At 47.2% G+C, this 17,984-nt stretch overlaps 2 protein-coding genes and 1 long non-coding RNA gene across 4 annotated transcripts; 1 reads left to right on the top strand and 2 right to left on the bottom strand.

The window, feature by feature from the left end:
• Positions 1-34: 34 nt before the first annotated feature.
• Positions 35-1,941, bottom strand: LOC104581313. Its single transcript, XR_730122.3, has 4 exons — positions 1,649-1,941; positions 511-757; positions 182-378; positions 35-82 (listed from the first exon to the last, which is right to left on the bottom strand). It is a non-coding gene; the product is annotated as an uncharacterized LOC104581313 (long non-coding RNA).
• A 4,964-nt stretch (positions 1,942-6,905) lies between these two features.
• On the bottom strand, positions 6,906-13,020 carry LOC100845158 (ankyrin-1). Its single transcript, XM_024456544.1, has 12 exons — positions 12,803-13,020; positions 12,537-12,716; positions 11,596-11,730; positions 11,028-11,078; positions 10,802-10,941; positions 9,617-9,703; positions 9,334-9,456; positions 8,218-8,322; positions 8,044-8,139; positions 7,412-7,582; positions 7,237-7,326; positions 6,906-7,036 (listed from the first exon to the last, which is right to left on the bottom strand). Exons 1-11 carry the CDS (start codon positions 12,978-12,980, stop codon positions 7,246-7,248), a joined length of 1,347 nt encoding a protein of 448 aa, XP_024312312.1. The 5' UTR covers positions 12,981-13,020; the 3' UTR covers positions 6,906-7,036; positions 7,237-7,245.
• Positions 13,021-13,665: 645 nt separating this feature from the next.
• Positions 13,666-15,990, top strand: LOC100844848 (protein HOTHEAD). Of its 2 annotated transcripts, none has more exons than XM_024456542.1 (3): positions 13,666-14,933; positions 15,051-15,622; positions 15,737-15,990. In XM_024456542.1, the coding sequence occupies exons 1-3, from the start codon at positions 13,686-13,688 to the stop codon at positions 15,780-15,782; spliced, it is 1,866 nt and encodes a 621-aa protein (XP_024312310.1). In that variant the 5' UTR covers positions 13,666-13,685; the 3' UTR covers positions 15,783-15,990. The 2 variants fall into 2 exon arrangements, with proteins under 2 accessions (XP_024312310.1, XP_024312311.1); XM_024456543.1 differs by having other exon boundaries at positions 13,666-14,937; positions 15,097-15,622.
• The last annotated feature ends 1,994 nt before the right edge of the window (positions 15,991-17,984 follow it).

Below are 17,984 nucleotides of genomic sequence, written 5' to 3'. Positions count from 1 at the left end.
ATTTGGACAAATTTGAGTGGAGCACCTTTTTATATGCAGAGCAGATGATGAAAAATATACCTTCTCTGTCCATTCAGTATCACTGTAATCGATAAGAACTGGATTAAATAATCTCCAACAGGTAGCAAACAACTTATCGGAAAAGTGAAAAACTGTTTTGAATTTAGTGGACTGAACCTACCAATTGTGATATATGGCACTCCAGAACCACGAATTCATGGCCAATAGCCCGTAAACGTGCCATAATCCGGTATATTCATAGTATGTCTCGTGAGTTTCGGGCCCAAGAGGTAGCTTATATGGAAGCAAGAGGAAAAATGACAGCCATCCATTAAATTGCACAAGGGTAAGAGCCGATAGAGCAGCAGATAAAGGTTCCTGAAAATGAAAGATTAACAGATAAATAAGCAAGAGAAAAAGAGACAAAACAAAACTTCAACTCTAGTAGTCAAGACATAGAAACTGCAGCTAAACTGAAATGTGCTTCGACTAACATACAACTGCAGCTACCTGAAACACAAGCGTTTCAGAGGCCATTTGCCGTGATACTTAACCGGCCCGAGCCTAAGCTCTTCCCTTTCCTTTTCTCTTTCCATCATACCATTTGTATCGGCATTCGCTGTTGCAGTTCCACTCCTTCCATTGCAAGTACAATGGCTCGTGCGCGTACCATGATTTGTCAGCAGGCTGATCATCTGCCGGAACCACGCAGTGCTTGACAGCTTGCTCAAACCTCTGACATTCTTCAACGCAAGATCTGGTAAAAGAAAGGAAACAAATGAGTAAATAACTCCCCCCGTTCCATAATTCTTGTCTCAAATTTGCCCAAAAGTGGATGTATCTATTCCTAAAATGTGTCTAGATACATGTAATATTCCGACAAGAATTATGGAACGGAGGTAGTAGCATGTTGGTTGGTTGCTAGTCAAGTCATCAGCCAAATCATTCCCCAGAAAGGAAGTAAGCATCTCAAATTGTACGAAGGAACAATCAGCATATCTTAACAAGACTAATAGCAGCGAGAGAAAAAAATATATGGTACGGAGTTCTCTCCCGAGCTTCATTGTCATTTTTCCTGAATTTTGTCAAATATCACTGAATTCGAAATCTGAAGACCCCGTAGCAATATTCCTCCACAGATAGCAGGTACAGATTCAAGCATTCAACAAAAGCAGTACGACACACATCTTTTCCACGACCAATGCCTGGAATCTTAAGCTCGAGATCCTGAACCCACAACCGTCATATGTCCAACAGTAAACGCATCACTTAGGTTTATCCTAATACTCTCTCCATCTTCCAGACCCCCACATGACCCAACCAAACAATCACACACTGAGCAAATAAATCCAGCTCCAATTAGGCAACCAGTTCAAGTTCCAGTTCCCCAGAAATTTCACTGTACCAATGCAATCAATCAATGATTATTTCCGAGTAGTACGTAGTACTAAAAACCGAGCAAGAGCTGAACTCCGCACGGACCAAACACCCTATTGCACGACGCAATCGCCATCTGCATGTGAGAAACCAAGCCAGACCACACTCAAGGAGCACGAAACCGGCCCCCAACCAACTAACAGCAAGAGGAAGACGGTTGGAATCTCCACGGGAGGAAACAAACCAACCAACAAACAAACAAACCACTAACCTGTAGACCGGATCGGCGTCTCCCTCGGAGGCAGCGGCGGCGGCGGCCACGAAGCGGTAGAATCGGCACCAACCCTCTCCAGCCGCGCCCCATCCTGTCCGCCCGCGCTTAGCAGCACCTATCGGGAGAGCAGGGGCAGCAGCGGGAGGAAGAGATCCATCCAACGCAGAGGAGAGGAGGTGCCCTGCTGCGAGGGGAAACTCGAAGGCCACTGGGATCGGATTGAATCGATTGGTTGACGCGACGAAGGAGGAAGATTGATTATAGAGCAGATTTGTTCTGTGCTCTCCGGCTCCCCGCTCCGTGTTTGGGGGCCTTTGGCTTACGAACGAACCAACGTGCGTGCGCCTGGTTGTCAGGGTTTTCTGTTTGTTTGTTTTGTTGGTCCGGGTCCTAAGCCACGAGACCAGCTCTGCGAATAAACAACAACTATTCGCGTACCTCCTTCCTGCACTTCTTTTCTAAAGAATAACATGCTTCGGACAAATTTGAGACATTTAATACGCGAGAGAGTAGTTTGTAGCCAGCCTTATTGCCGGCAGGAGGCGGAGCTAATCAGCGGTGCAAAAAAATACTTAGCAGGAGTCAAATCAAACCTTACAACGATCGGATTTGATTGTGCTAAAATTTCATATCTATACCAATATATTAAATTGCAGTTGTTGGTGATCGTACGGGTGTCGTCGCGGTACGTCAGTTCACCAAAATTACGGTTATGCCACCGTGCACGACCAAAAATCAGCTCGAATAAAAATCCTGACCGACATCGATCCCGCAAGCCTTCTTTCGGTGCCCATGGCACCTTTCCCCGACTTGCCTCCCGCGCGCACCTCATCTCCCTCCCTCTTCCTCCGTCCGCCACCTCCTCATTGTCTCTGCCACTGCCTCACCTCCCACGTCGGCCACCAAACCGAGCTCTCGCCGCATCGCCCTTCTCCGGCCTGTTCTGGCACCACCTCCGCCCGCTGACCGGCGCCTCTCCTCCGGCACACCACACTCATGCTGCTCGCTGCCCGCTGTCATCCCTTCTCTGATTCCCTCAGGGTTTCCTATTTGTTTGTGTGTCTGTGTTTTTTGTTTGGAGCCACGAGACCCACGCTGCCAATAAACAAACCGGTTTGCACCCACAGCTGACAATCCTGCAAAACAAAATGCGGATCGGGACGTGGAGAACCTCCTGTTCCGTCTGTTGTATTCGCATAAGTCTCCTTCTTGCACAATCTTTTCCGAAGAAATAATAAAGGAACCTTAGCCAGCCTTGCTTTCCCGACAGGAGGAGGAGAATCTCCATGTCCCCAAGGGAACAAAAACATAATTTGAAATCACGCATAATCAAATAGCAAAACGAGGGAACGCAAGGGATTTGTAAAGGACGGACGTGTGATATCGGAACTCCCAAGTGTTCCATGTGCAAAGACAGCTGATACCAACAACAGACAAGAGACGCGCACGACGCTCCACGACGTGGGGAGACCGGGAGAGTGAGGACTGAGGACCATCCCCTGTGACCGGCAGCCGATCCGACGGCTGTGGACGTACGTGCGGGGCTCAGAGCGCAGCGGCAAGCCTCGCTCCACCGTCCGATCGATACCACTAATTAATCCGGTCTTCGCCCTGGCTGTATGTATGTGACCATGACACGTTAGCCGTTGACGCAGCTTTGGGCACGCACCAATGACGATTAAGGTGATCTATATTGTTACCGTAAACTTATCTCGTCATAAACTAATGAAAACTAGAACTTTGCATGTCTGTTCCACTGCAATGATGCTTTAGAAGCTGAGTTATCTGCTTGCATGGAGGGCCTGGCGCTGGCCCTGCAGTGGACGAACCTGCCGATCGTCCTAGAGACGGACTGTTCGCAGGTGATCGCTTTGCTGTCTGGTACGTCCAAGGGCCGTTCTCGATGCTGTAACTTGATCGAGGAGTGTAGGCGATGCATGAATCAAGATCGGGAGATTGTGATTGTGAAAGCTTCTAGATCACAGAATAGGGTGAGTCATGGTGGTTTTCTCCAGTGCCTCATGATGTAACCTTTTTTTGATTAATATATCTCCCTTTCGCGCAAAAAAAACACTAATGAAAACTAGAACTTTGCATGTCAGTGTCGATGGGTTATGAGTAGATCAGACACTGGCTAATGGCTATGCTGGACTGTTTCTTTCTTAACTGAAAAGATGCTTTTGTTTAGCATTTTTGGTAGATGGATGTCTGGGGCCCCGTATGTTGCAACATACATTGATGTTGACAATGACGCCTCTCAAAAGGAAGGAAAAGAAGAGGAGATGTTAACGTCTCACGCTGGGGACTCTTCCGTGTTTCTTGGAGACGGCGGGGCCAGTTTACAAACTGTTTTTCCCCTTAGAAAATTTGACGCTCCATCCGGCAAGCAAGGCCGTGTAGAATAATTCTGGGCCAGGCCCAATTGTTATCTGCAGTCGATGTGTGGGCCGCTAATTTTGTTTCAGCCCCATGCAAGCCATACATAAAAAAAAGCGCAAGCACAGTCTACACCCAAAATAACTAAAAAGGAAATATGGCTTCTTTTTTGACCGAATATGGCTTCTTCTTCTCCTCCTTTCTTTTAGCCCTAAACTCTCTCACGAGACACGGATGGAAATATAGTCGTATCTTTTTGTTAACTAGGCAAGACGAACGGATGGAGCAGCATCATAGCGCGATTTCTTTCCGTTCTGTCAAGACCATCAGCAGATCCTGTCAAAAAAAGAGAAAAAAAAGACCATCAGCAGATACATTGCTGCCAAACCAGTTCATCTTTCCTTTTGTTCCCCTTCTCCACGCAGGGATCTCTTTGAGGTTAGGAATGTTTGCAAGAACTTACTCCAGTTTCTCTTTCCTTTTGTTCTCCTTCTCCACGTAGGGATCTCGATCTTTGGAGATTTGGAATGTTTCCACCAGTTTCGTCTCCATATAAACCAACGGCGCGCTCCCGATGCTCAATCAAAAGAATTACTCCTAGCTAACAAAGAAAGCTATAGCCACATTTATCGATCTCGAAAGGAGCGGCGAGAGAGATGATCTGGCCGTCGTGGGCGATAGGGATCATCGCGGCCGTCGCGGCGGTCGTCCTCGGCTTACTGCTATGGGCCGCCTGCCGGTGCTACCGCGTGGGCCGCCGCCGGGAGGATAGCACCGATTTCTCGAGCTGCACGAGCACAAGCCCCTCCTCGGGCTGCGTCGGTAGCGACTTCTCCTTGGCCAGCACGGAGCCGGATCACCACCGATATGCAGCACCGGCTGCAGGAGCTCAGAACCTAGTGTAGCATTATCTTGTGTTTTTTTGCTGGGTCATCGTTGCTGCTCTTTAGAAGTAAGAATGAATAGTTACTTTGCCGCCCGGCCCGTCTAGAGTACTGGTCAGGAGGATCTTGATTTTTGAAGTTTTAGACGCTGCATCTGCACGCATGCCCCTCTACGAGCTAGATTAACCAACGGGGCCTTTTGAGTTGGGTGTATTTTCGGCAGCAAGATTTTGCTCTATTTTAATTTCGTTGTTTTCTCTAGTAATTCTTCCCTGCAATTTTTTTTAACGAACGTGGCTGTTGCTCTGCCTTTTCAATTTAGAGGAAATACCAAGGACATAGTAGTATTACACCCGCCCTTAGATGTGTCTGTCGCTACAAGTTATTATGAGTATTATTTTCTCTTGGTGCTTAGGAAAGTAAAAAATTTCCCTTCTATACCAATTCTAGCAAATGCGTTCATACTTTGATGGATGGAATTATTATTTTTTATCCGACGCAAACAATTGACTGCTCTTTTGTAAGCAAAATTAATCATGATAATTCTCTACTCGATGGTCCAATTGGCGTAATGCATTGCAGATCCATGGCTCATCCAATTGCAGGCTAAGGAATAATGGGCCTACTTGGTACCATTTGTTAGTTTCAGCCCATAAATCAACAATATGACAACTTATCCCAAGAGTGCGTTCACCGATCTCAGATTAGGCTATCACCAATGCACAGTGGCATTCATTTTTTCCTTTTGAAAGGGGAGTTGTCACCCATTTTGGTGGCCTACCATGTAGATCTTCTAAACTACCAGATTACTCCAGCTTGTTTGTAAGTTTGATCTTCTGCAGTTTCTTCCGAGGATATTCAGAATGTTTATCAAGACCCAAAATGATGAAGTTAGTCAGTTAGAGATGTTGGCTTCAGATGTTTTTGGGGCAACTTTGCATTTATCAATGGTAGTACTCCTAATCTGGTATACGGAGTACACCTTTGTTGAAGGAATAAAACGAAACCGCTACAGTACAAAAACAAAATCTGGTTTTCGGTGTTACTTTCCGTGCATCTAGATTATGTGGTGTCGTTTCCCTTTTTTTAATCACTTTGTTGTATAATTGAAGTCAGATCTTTATTTAAGGAAAGGCAACAAAATGAAAATCTCATGTTGAATGGATGGAAATTTCACGGCCGGATCACCGTCCTCGGCGCAAGATTTGCTTACCTTCTCTCCAATATACTCAAAATGGCGAGGATTGCCGACTGCGTAGCAAGTGGCACATATATATACTCCTACATGTGAACACAGGCAAACGAACAGAAAACAACACATTCGAACGTTGAAGCACATATGAGTAGCCTAACGCCAAAAACCGGCCTCTTGCTTGCTGAGTCGTTGGCGGCTGCGGCAAGAGTCGTTGGCGGGGCGGCCGTGATGAGGAAGATAATCAGTGCCATCGGGACGGCCATGTCGCCAACACTGACGACTCTGTGTGCCCTCGCGAGGACTCTACACAGCGAGAACGAGTTCGTGATGGCGTCCCGGTATCAGCACAGCGTCTACTGATCGATCCATAACCCGGTCCAGGTATTTGCATTTTTATTTTGTAGATCCGTTCTTTTGAGCTTTTTTGGTGCGACATGCATAGTTATAAAAGAACTTCAGATTTTTAGATCCCGCTTAGTGCTATTTTCCTGCGCTCGTGAATGGAAATCGCTGGCGCGGTGTGATCGAGACAGGGTTGTTCAAATTGGATTGGTTTAGTGGGATGGTGCACCTGAGACTTGCCTGGCTGCTCCAAGAATAATCCTCTACCAAAATGCTTTCCTGCACTACGATGTACGAACATCATCAGAATGAACAGCCAAGAACACAAAACACGTAAAAGTCTATGGCGAGGCGTCAGATGGTAGCAGCGTAGTCGACAGACGACCCAGGCAGTGGAGGACTTCAGCGTAGTGGACAACGAAATTAAAATAGATGTCTCCGGCTGCTATGGTTTCTTCGTAAAATAAGGACAACCTCCAGTGAAAAGAAAATGCATGATCCATAAAAAAGAGAGCCCCGCCCACACAATCTCAGTGGATACCTTGTTGTCCGTGCAGCAACGACCTTCGTTCAGGGATATGCTTCTCCCTGAAAGTTTTAACAAAAGGTTTAATAGTGGAATGATACAATTTCAATCACTAGTTTCCCAGACTGCCTATAGGTCACAGTAAAACAAAGGCAGAAGTGTATAAACTACCGGAAAGACATCTAACGATCTTAGCATAATTGAAGTCTATTGAAACAACACCCATGAGCTAACCTAGAAAACAAAAACAAGAGGAGGTTACCAAGATGCTTCACCGCCTCACTAGTGTTGGGTCACTTCCAAAGTTCAGTTTCAAACCAAACATGAGTGCTTTGCATGCTCGGTCATAATCCTAAACAAGCAAACATAAATACATGACCCGGGAATATAACATTTTGAAAATAGAATGTGACTGCAACTTGCTGCCAACGGGTCACCTGCGTCAGTATCAGAGCTGCTCCTTGCTCATAACAGGATTCTGATACATCCAGCTCCATACCTTTGTAGGTATTAGCATCATCCAAAGCCTTGTCTCCTTCATTCATATGCAGCCAGCAGAGGCACCTCTTGGCGTACAAGGTTGGATCATCATGGTCAGTCTCCACTGCCTGCAGAAATAAAATGATATCCCATTTACCTCAGGGATCAAACTAGCTGCAAAGTAACACAACTAACACACTTGCCTTAAACAAACAAGTAAACATTGACTAGAATAGACATTGATTCACAAGGATCAGATACAATGCATGTACACTCTGTAGTTCTGCACAGATCTTTTTAACAACAAAATTAGGACCTAAAAGGTGGTAAACTGAAGTAGTTCTTTTAAAATTGTAATTCAAAAGTAGAACACCCAATTTGCCAGCACATGTTGATGGAATCTTTATTTGCTTTCTTGAGAACTTTAACATGAGTGCACATCAAAATAAAAACTAGTGAATAAATGGAGGTAATATAGCACGATTTCAACTGGAACTCTTTCATAATTCAGAGCATTTTAGGCCAGAACAGGATTGATAGCAGCAAGTGCTAACAGGAATCGATGAAGAAACATATGGTGCAAATTTACCTTAGAATAGAGAGCCACTGCATGAGCATAATCCTTTTCCTGGAATGCAGCATCCAGTATTCTCGTCGAGCAGAGAATCCTAAACCAAATGAAGAACTAAAAGTCAAACAGAACATAGAAGCAAATTTACTCTTGAACTCGCACGGTTGGCATGTTGAATACTTGAATCATTACATCACTGCCTGTAAATGTAGCTGTAGGGAATGTGGGAGGGGAGAGAATCTCAACACAGTCCTTCCATCCTTGGATTTTAGCAATTTCTATTGGCGTTCTACCAATCTGTTAAGAAGGATATCAAGAGTAAATTTAACAAACTAAAAGTAAGAAGGGCTTAGGGAGAGAAAAAAATCAGGTTTGCGGTCACAAAATAACAGTAAATTGTGGCGAAGGCATTATATACTCATGTAATTATTACGGTGTTAATGTACAGAAGAATATGATACGGCCTAAATAAATGTATTTGCAACCAGATTCCCATTATATCCTGTACATGTGTAAATAGTGAACAGGTGCATGATTCATGAATGCTTAAACCAGCCTCTGTCAGTTCCTTTGCTCTTTTCTTTTCTGTGGTAACCAGAGTCATGTTGACTCTTCAGTATTAGCTAGTAGGACATTTTGTACCACGTGGCAAATGTGGTTAGCAATTAAAACTGCAATCAAATAGTAGGACATTTTGTGAGAGATCGGACATGGGCCTTCAATGTGGGGCATGTACCCTAGCATTCACCAAGTTATAAAAGAATTCCACTGATTACGACGAGTTTCACAATACCCAAGCTCGCAACTACAAGATTACACAATTTTATTTGAACACAGAAACAGGAAAAGATCAGTCTATCCTACTTTCTATCACATCCATAACTGTCACGATGTGCACGTTACAACACACTGTTTCTTCTGTAATCAAAAATCTAATAATGGTCCCTACCAGACTGGAAGTCTGGAACTAAACAGGCTAGTCACTCTGTTTCTAAACAGCCTTCAGCTATTTTCATGTAACAAAGTTGGAAAAACAGAAGGAAAACTGTATTTGAAACAGGTTAGTGACAAACAATGGTCTATGAAACCCAGCTAACCCCAAATAGCAACACGTGGTATCATTTAAGGCCTTCGCCAAATGGCCTAAACTTACCAGTATTATTAGACATTCTATTATTTCATTCTTAAAATCTACACGCGGGCATGCTACAATAAGCTATTTGTTGCTATTACTCTAGGAACATTGTTTCGTAAGTACAGCAAGGAGGCAGCTCAGAAGCTCAACTAGAGTGAAAAGTAAAAACTCACTTCATCAGGAATACTTGTATCAGCACCAGCTTCCAGCAAACACTTGATGCAATCAGTTAAGCCATCAGTTGCAGCTATTACTAATGGTGTTACAGGCCTACCAGCATTGACATCAGCACCAGCCTGAGACACGAAATTTGTAATTCAGAATGTTGATAGTGTTTGTAAAATATTGCCACAACTTGTGCTTATTTTAGAAATAACAAAACAAAAATTTGTTCGGCTCCCTCAGCAAAAACTTTTTAAGGCAGGTAGAAGCTTTAAAGGAACAAAGTCACAGCACCTTAATAAGTAGTTCCACACATTTCAGTGAAGAAGCGAAGAGAGCCAATGTCAGTGGTGTATAGAACAAGCATACGACTCTGTTAGGCTGCAGAGAGGGCAAACAACACATTACTTGCAACAATAACAAAAGGGGTACTGGAGAAAATAAACAATCAGCATTTAATACACAGTTACGAGCAGAATAAGTAAAAAAGATACCAAATAATGTTTGGCAAATTTTATTCAAATTTCCATACCAAAAACGAGGCAAAAAGGAAACAGCAAGGCCCAATTTCTCTTGTTTACAACATACTCCCTCCGTTTCATAATTCTTGTCTCAAATTTGCCAAAAAATGGATGTATCTATTCCTAAAAAGTGTCTAGATACATGTAATATTTCGACAAGAATTATGGAACGGAGGGAGTATCATCTTATACTATATGTATAGAAATAAGAGGCATTCTTTTAAGCCACCATATTAATCTTACATATGTACTAATAAGTGGCAAAAAGGAAACAGCAATTCCCTGTCTTCCTTATGAAACTATCCAACATGTGGATCAAATGAACACTCGAACAGCACAGCATGTCACCTGTGCTCGATGGTCGCTAACGTGAGAGTAAGCTCACGCACAAACTACACATTACCAACACTTGGAACAGACAGTTAGTAAGAAGTTGTGTAGATAAGGACATGGGAACACCATCACACAGATTCAGTATATTAAACTAGAACTTAGCTGACAACAGCTTACCTAAAAATAAATATGCAAGAGAAACATGGTTTTTCCATGTTATCATCTAGCACACAATCATCAATAATCTAATACATTTTAAGCAAGGAAAGATCTAAAGACAAATGAGCACAGGAGATATAATATAAGAAGAAAAGAAAGTTAAGAGTAATAAGATTAAAGCCAGCTAGCAAAACTTTACTCCTGGCACAGCACGGTCAATATAGTAAAAATACCATCCATTCCACCCTGACAGGGCCAAAACATTTAAGCAGGGTCGGCAGAAGAGAAAGAGAAATTAGAACACGGCGAGGCCCAATCGAGTTCATCTAGCCATGACATCTCAGCTATCATGGATAGAATATTGTACTGTAAACAACACATTTAATTTTAAATTTACTTTGAAATGGTCAACACATTTAATTTGATCAGAAAGAGAATACCAAAGATGGAGGAAAAGAATTATTACATTTGCCTGATGCCGCAATAATAATTCCAACATTCTCACATTTCCATTTTGAGCAGCAACATGTAGTGGTGTTCCTCTATCGCATATAGGATCAACATAAGCTCCTCTGGACAATAATAATTCTGCTATTTCACAAGGATCTGGATGAAATAAATGAAAATGGCCATGTCACATTACCGTCAAGGGTTCAAGGATATATTAAATTAATACAAAAGGAGCTTATTACCCCGGGTGGTAGCTGCCCATAACCTGGTTGCATTTGTGGGGGAATGTGTGCCTGGATCAACAATCAACAATTTAGTTGTTTACTCTATTCCAGCATGGTTAGGGCTGCTAATGAAGCTGGACAAAGTTCACAAGTACAGTTCTTTTCTTTTCTTTTCTTTTTTGCCAGGATGCAGACTAGGCGTGGTGCACCTTTTGACGCGTAGCATTTATGATTAGATTCAATTTTGCCTGTTTACATTCCAATTCCTGTTAATTGAAATTCGAAAGCCACCACGCGCTTCTGATTTATATATATGCTCCATGAGTGAAATCTAACCATGCCCAAGCACCAACTATCTAAAATGCATGTGTTGGATATTTATATAAGCCTCTATGCGTTGCAGTAGCTATCCAAAAGATATGAAGTGGTTTTGCAAGTAGTAAGCAAGTTGGGAAAAATACTAAAGCATAAATAGAACCTAAAAAGATTTTTGGCAGCGGACCAACAAAACCTGATCCAGCCCAATTCAACACATAACAGATTTGCTAATAAAAACTGAAACAACATGGGCAAGGGCAGAGAGAACCTATCATTGAAGCATAATGGAGCGCGGTAGTTCCATCCTTATCTGCTCTGTTTGGGTTAGCACCACGATCAAGAAGAAACCTTAAAACTGATGTGGATCCACAACCATATGTTCCATATAATAGAGGTGTTGCACCTAGCAAGAGCACACAAAATGACAAAAAAACCTGATCAGAACGATCAACAATTCTGGCTACCAACAAAAATAGATAAATAATATAATCAAGAGCAGCTGCACCTGCAAAATGCATACTAGAACATCAATTAAGCAGGTACTACAGTCTATAGGCGAGTTACGACATAACATTAACATGAGGGCAAGAATGCTCACTTGCAATGCATCATTGTGTCGATGCTACCACAAAAGATTGCATTTTACTTATTCATGATTCAGCATGCAGTTCACAACCACAACCTATCAGCAAACTTTCCTCGAGAAAACAAAAACGATAAAAACACAAAAATATTTAGAGGTACTGCAAGGCTGAGACATCACAGTTTTGGTTTGTATTTGAAACTCAAGTGATAGGTGGTGGTGTATTCCAGCCTCATCAAACAAATAAGGTGTTCTCGAGTAGCACCAGCATTTGCAGAATTGCACAACTTGAGAATATTAACTAATGACGCCGCACCAAAACAACCAGATTTCCTGTGTTCCCATACATGAACTGCGGCCCGCGTCACCACAACAAGCTTTCAAGGACTGTTCTCAGATTAAAAACAATCACTCCATGCCTCTCTCATGTGGCATTCAGCAACTCCCAGATGGCATCAACAAACACACCATACCACAGATCGGGACATGCCCTGCAACACAATTAACCCCATGCTCCCCCAGCACTTGATAGATGTTCCACACAATTGATCGTACTGCAGTAATGGCACCGGACAATACAATACTGCAAAGTCAAAGTAAGCAGAGCCACAAAACGAACTAATTACCAGTGTCGTCAGCGGCGTTGATGTCGAGGTGGAGATGCTTGATCAGGAACTTGCACATCTCGAGCCTCCCGGCCCACGCCGCCATGTGGAGTGGCCCACGGGTGCCGTACGACGTGCCCGCGAGCGCCGCCACCGCCTCGTCCACGGATTTCCCCGCCCTCCTGAGCTGCCCCGCAAGCTCTGCATGCATAATCAACCCTGCATCAGATCCACGACCACCGAAACCGATCCGCGGCGGGCGGGCGCGAGAGGGAGAGGGGCCTTACTCTTCACGCGGGGAATGTCGCCGTCGACCGCGTCGTTGAGCATCTGCAGGACCGCCCAATCATCGTTGGAGAGCACACGGTTCCCGATCCTGAGCTGGGGCTGCTGGGAGAGGGCCATGTACATGGTGAGAGTCTGGGAAGCCATGGAGGACGGCCGGGGCACGGGGGGCGTCGGCATGGACAGACTCTCGCGTCCGGGGCTTCCGGATAGAAATGGAAGGTTCGAGAAGGCTAGGTTTGGCAGAGGCGGAGGGAGAGGGAAGGGAATGGGGAAAAGGCGGGAAGGGAGAGGGGGTGCTGCTCTGCTCCGGTACAGTAAAGATGTGTTAAGGCCAGCCCGCTATGCCATTGCCAGCCGTAAGACCCATCTGAGCCCGGTCCATGTATTTGATGGGCCAAAGCCCAAAGGGTGTTGGGCTTACGACGCGCAGACGGCAGAAAGAACACTCGGCGCAGAAGGCATGAAACATGTCACAACGAGCTGCAGATGATGGAAAATATCGCGTCTGCCGCATATCCCTGCATGCACGGGTCAAGCAAGCAGGATTATGGCCTTAACAATGAGTGAGGAGCTAGAAAGTTCAAGATGTCAAGGCGACGTCCATCTTCTTCTGCGTCGACCACGATATGATACTCCTACTTAAGCCTGCGCGCATGCATGCAAAGGCTCTCGACGCTGCCGCCGTTCTTTCTATCACCACAGGTCCGGATCCCTCGGGGGCTTCATCTTTGCACTAGCTGCGCTGGACTCAACAAAAATCCGCATCCCTAATCAGCAACTACTCTTTATCTAATCGAGCCACGATCCCCATCTATATAAACAAACTCGACACATTACCAGCAAAATGCTGAAGATTATTACCCCGACGACGAACAAAAATTAATGGCGACGCGTGCACCTGCTGGCCTCCGGGGCCTATCATCATCAGTACGGCCATTGTCGGTCATCGTGGCAGCACTTGTCATCTCCCTCTGCCTATGCACGCCGGCCACCTCGCAGCAAGAAGAAGAAGAAGCATCAGCATCGGCATCGGCATCGGCATCGGCAGGGCAGAGGCAGCGGTACGGCTTCGGGCGGTTCGTGCGGCACGCGCGGGACGCGCCGCCGGTGTCGTCCCACTACAGCTACATCGTCGTCGGCGGCGGCACGGCGGGCTGCCCTCTGGCGGCCACGCTGGCGGAATCCGCCGGCGGAGGCCACGTGCTCCTCCTGGAGCGCGGCGGCTACCCGTACGGCAACCGCAACGTGTCGAGCGAGCTCCACTTCGCGGACGCGCTGGCGGACACGTCGCCGTCTTCCCCGGCCCAGCGGTTCGTGTCGGAGGATGGCGTGGTGAACGCCCGCGCGCGCGTGCTGGGCGGCGGGAGCTGCCTCAACGCCGGCTTCTACACGCGTGCCAGCGGCGAGTACGTGCGCTCCTCCGGCTGGGATGCGCGGCTGGTGAACGCGTCGTATAAGTGGGTGGAGCGGGAGCTCGTGTTCCGGCCCGACGTGCCCCGGTGGCAGTGCGCGCTCCGGGAAGGGCTGCTACAGGCCGGCGTCACCCCCGACAACGGCTACACGTTCGACCACGTCCCCGGGACCAAGATCGGCGGCACCATCTTCGACCGCACCGGGCGCCGCCACACGGCCGCCGACTTCCTCCGCGGCGCGCACCCCCGCCGCCTCACCGTGCTTCTCCACGCCACCGTCTCGCGGATCCTCTTCAAGCGCCGAGGGGCGGGGAAGCCGGTGGCGTACGGGGTGGTGTTCAGGGACCGGGCCGGCGTGCAGCACCACGCATACCTGCGGAGCGGCGGCGGCGGAGAGGTGATCCTGGCGGCGGGGACGCTGGGGAGCCCGCAGCTGCTGATGCTGAGCGGGGTCGGCCCGCGGGCGCACCTGGAGAAGCACGGCATCCGGCCCGTCGTCGTGGACCAGCCGCTGGTCGGGCAGGGCGTGGCAGACAACCCCATGAACTCGGTGTTCGTCCCGTCCCCTTCCCCCGTCGCTCTCTCGCTCGTCCAGGTCGTCGGCGTCACCCGCTTCGGCTCCTTCATCGAGGGCGTCAGCGGCTCCCAGTTCGGCATCCCTCTCCACGGCGCATCCCGCCGCCGCACAGCCCGCTCCTTCGGCATGTTCTCCCCCATGGTCAGTGCCCCCTTTCCCCAAATTCAAATTCACATTCAAATCTGCCAATGTCGACCGTTGATTGACTGACTGACTGACTGACGGACGGACGGACGGACGGACGGACGGATGGATCAGACGGGGCAGCTGGGGGCGCTGAGGCCGAGCGAGCGAACACCAGAAGCGATGCGGCGGGCGGCGGACGCCATGCGGCGGCTGGACAGGCGGGCCTTCCGCGGCGGCTTCATCCTGGAGAAGATCCTGGGGCCGCTCTCCACGGGGCACGTCGAGCTGCGCTCCACGGACCCGAACGCGAACCCGGCGGTGACCTTCAACTACTTCCGGGACCCCAAGGACGTGGAGCGGTGCGTGCGCGGGATCGAGACCATCGAGCGCGTGGTGCATTCCAGGGCCTTCTCCCGGTTCACCTACGCCAACGCCAGCGCCATGGAAGCCGCCTTCGACCGCGCCGCCCTGGCGAAGTTCCTCAACCTCATGCCGCGCCACCCCAGGGACGACCGGCCGCTGCAGCAGTACTGCAGGGACACCGTCATGACCATCTGGCACTACCACGGCGGCTGCCACGTCGGCGACGTCGTGGACCAGGACTACCGGGTCATCGGCGTCCAGGGGCTCCGCGTCGTCGATAGCTCCACCTTCAAGTACTCCCCCGGCACCAACCCGCAGGCCACCGTCATGATGCTCGGCAGGTAAATTCAGAAAGTTGCAGCAAGGATTACTCTTCCTCTTCTGCCTTTTGCTGCGCGCCATGATAAATTAGTTGTCCATTTGTGTTTGTTTGGACGAAATTTGATCGACTGCAGGTATATGGGGCTGAAAATCCAGAAGGAGGGGTTGATCGGGAAATGACCAAGCAAGCATTCCTTCTTCCTCATCCATTTAACGGAATCACGGTCGCCTGGGCTAACTCCGACAGAGCATTATGTCTTCGTGCCGTCGGTCCCCTGCTTTCGGGTATCTTCGGGATTCTGTCAGGGCTCTTGCTTTGATTCTTTCTTCTAGAGAAATTGTTTTGTGGACGGTGTTTTACGCACACACATTGTGTGAACTTAGCTGAGATAAGAATGCTGGCGGCATTTGGGAGACTAAAGGATTCAGCATCGAGCATATATTGATGTTCCGGAAAGAAACATAATGCTTTGAGAATTTCAGAATTGATTTTCCAAAAGAACAACCTCCAAAACGTAACCGAAATTTTCGCAAATCTCAACTACATTTTAAAACCAAAATTTCAAATCCAACCACCTTTTTTCTAGGCAGCCAATAGTAGGAGAGTATTCCATCGTAAATCGTAAAGTCTATTAAATAGACAAAAATTACAAGCTAGCAAGATTAAAGATACATTCATTTTTCTTTTGAGAATTTTAAAGATACATTCATGAGTGGTGGCCTCACCACCCTTGATAGTGATACCGCCTCTTGTGTTTATTATATCTTGACTGAACTTCCATATTTCAAAGCAAAGCAGGATCGAAATCACACTCGACTGTGGCTCTATCCCTTAGTTTCGTTAGCCAGTTTTCCTAGCCCATCAAGGTATAGGCCCAGGTCAAATTTAGCCCACCTTTGATCTGTGTAAAAGTCCAACTAAGTGACTTTGTTTAGTCTGGAGCTGAATCTGGCTTACCGTTCGTTTAGCACGACGGAAACTGTGGCTGCACCTGTATACAAGTGGAATGTCTGTGACGTCTCCCTATTTGCTGCAATTTTTTATTAAACGTTCGTCCAGCAAGGCGTCGCTGGACATGACAGGAATCTACCCATCGTGGAGGCCTTCACGGTGACCGAAGCCCAGTCTGGATCTCCTTGGCGGGCGGCGAAGGAAAACACGGGCAGGCGGAGGACCTTGCGCTGGCTCTGCTCGGACTTTTCCTCCGTCTTCTCGTGCTCGGCAGCCGCCGCGAGCAGGACCCGCATGAATAGCCTGCTTCGCCAGTTCACTTTTCATCTGTTGGTGTGGGGATATGAAGTGGCGTCGTGGCGTTGGTCGAGGAACAAGAAGCTGGGTCGGACGGAGGAGGAGGTGGGAACGGAGGAGGAGGCGGATCCGGCCGAGCCTTCCCCGCGGAGCTTGGTCGGGCGGCGGACGGGCGTCAGGCTGCAGGTCGACGGAGGGGATGAACCAATGGAGGAGAAAAACGTTTCGGGATGATATTTTCCTCCGATAGCAGTTTTGACGTAAATACCGAATAAGTGGCAAGGGCAAAGCAAAGGGGCGTGGGATTTGTTTCCAGTTCCAGCCGGAACGAGAGGTGGTTCTGCTCCGCAGTGCAAACGGGGCAAATGGGGCTGGAGCTTTTTGGTAGCAGCTAGCTGAAATTTTGCTCTTTGTTTTGGCTTGTTAGCTCTAGGATCCAAATAAACACAAGCCCAAGACTAAACAAAGACACCCTTAGTCCGAATCTCTTCCTTTAGGAAATGCAACAGGGGGCTTTTCATTTCTTAAGGAGAACACAAACAAAGTTTTTTTTCTTTCAAATGTTTGAATAAAAGCAGATAAATGCATCAAACGAGTTTCGGGAGGACGCACCCCATGAAACCAACTTTTCTTAATCATCCAAAGGAGACGACATCTTTGCATCGAGACACATGCCATGACCATAGCTCATCGAAGGACAGATCACACAAGTTGGCTGCAAATCTCTACTTGGAATGGGAAAACTTTTGATTGTGCTCGAGCCAAATTTGCCACCATCCAAGCATGACGATCATGCCCACGCGATCACGCTGCATCTCGAATTGCAACGTTGGTCCTCGACCAACCACCGTCAGCAAGAGAAGTTAGCCCATCACAAGTGTTTAGGATACTAAGTTAGTTTTGGAGGAAATAATAGGGCTGCTACACAGTTTTTTTAGGGGGGGGATATAGGGCTGCTAAGTTGCACATCCTATTGGCCATGAATGATTCTTACTTTCTTAGAAGGAAATAAGCAGCTTGCCCAACTACTGTTTTGATCGCAACTGGAAATGTCGTCCTTCGTTCTGTTGCTGTAATGCTGTTGCTACGTCGGTACTTTAGTTAACTTAATGCGGTCAAATGAACATGCTTTT

The sequence above is a fragment of the Brachypodium distachyon genome, chromosome 1 (genome assembly GCF_000005505.3).
Source record: "Brachypodium distachyon strain Bd21 chromosome 1, Brachypodium_distachyon_v3.0, whole genome shotgun sequence".
In the NCBI taxonomy this organism is placed as follows: domain Eukaryota; kingdom Viridiplantae; phylum Streptophyta; class Magnoliopsida; order Poales; family Poaceae; genus Brachypodium; species Brachypodium distachyon.
The sequence above is the reverse complement of the archived record's forward strand: the minus strand, read 5'-3'. Positions and strand labels throughout refer to the sequence as shown.

Bases quoted from the DNA above. Each gene is read 5' to 3' on its own strand.
- LOC100845158 (XM_024456544.1), bottom strand. From the start codon at position 12,980: ATGCCGACGCCCCCCGTGCCCCGGCCGTCCTCCATGGCTTCCCAGACT. The intron at 10,942-11,027 runs GTAATAAGCTCC...TATTTCATCCAG, and splicing joins ATGGGCAGCTACCACCCGGG to ATCCTTGTGAAATAGCAGAA. The intron at 9,704-10,801 runs GTAATAATTCTT...CCCTCTCTGCAG, and splicing joins TATTGCGGCATCAGGCAAAT to CCTAACAGAGTCGTATGCTT.
- LOC100844848 (XM_024456542.1), top strand. From the start codon at position 13,686: ATGGCGACGCGTGCACCTGCTGGCCTCCGGGGCCTATCATCATCAGTA. The intron at 14,934-15,050 runs GTCAGTGCCCCC...CGGATGGATCAG, and splicing joins TCGGCATGTTCTCCCCCATG to ACGGGGCAGCTGGGGGCGCT. The intron at 15,623-15,736 runs GTAAATTCAGAA...GATCGACTGCAG, and splicing joins ACCGTCATGATGCTCGGCAG to GTATATGGGGCTGAAAATCC.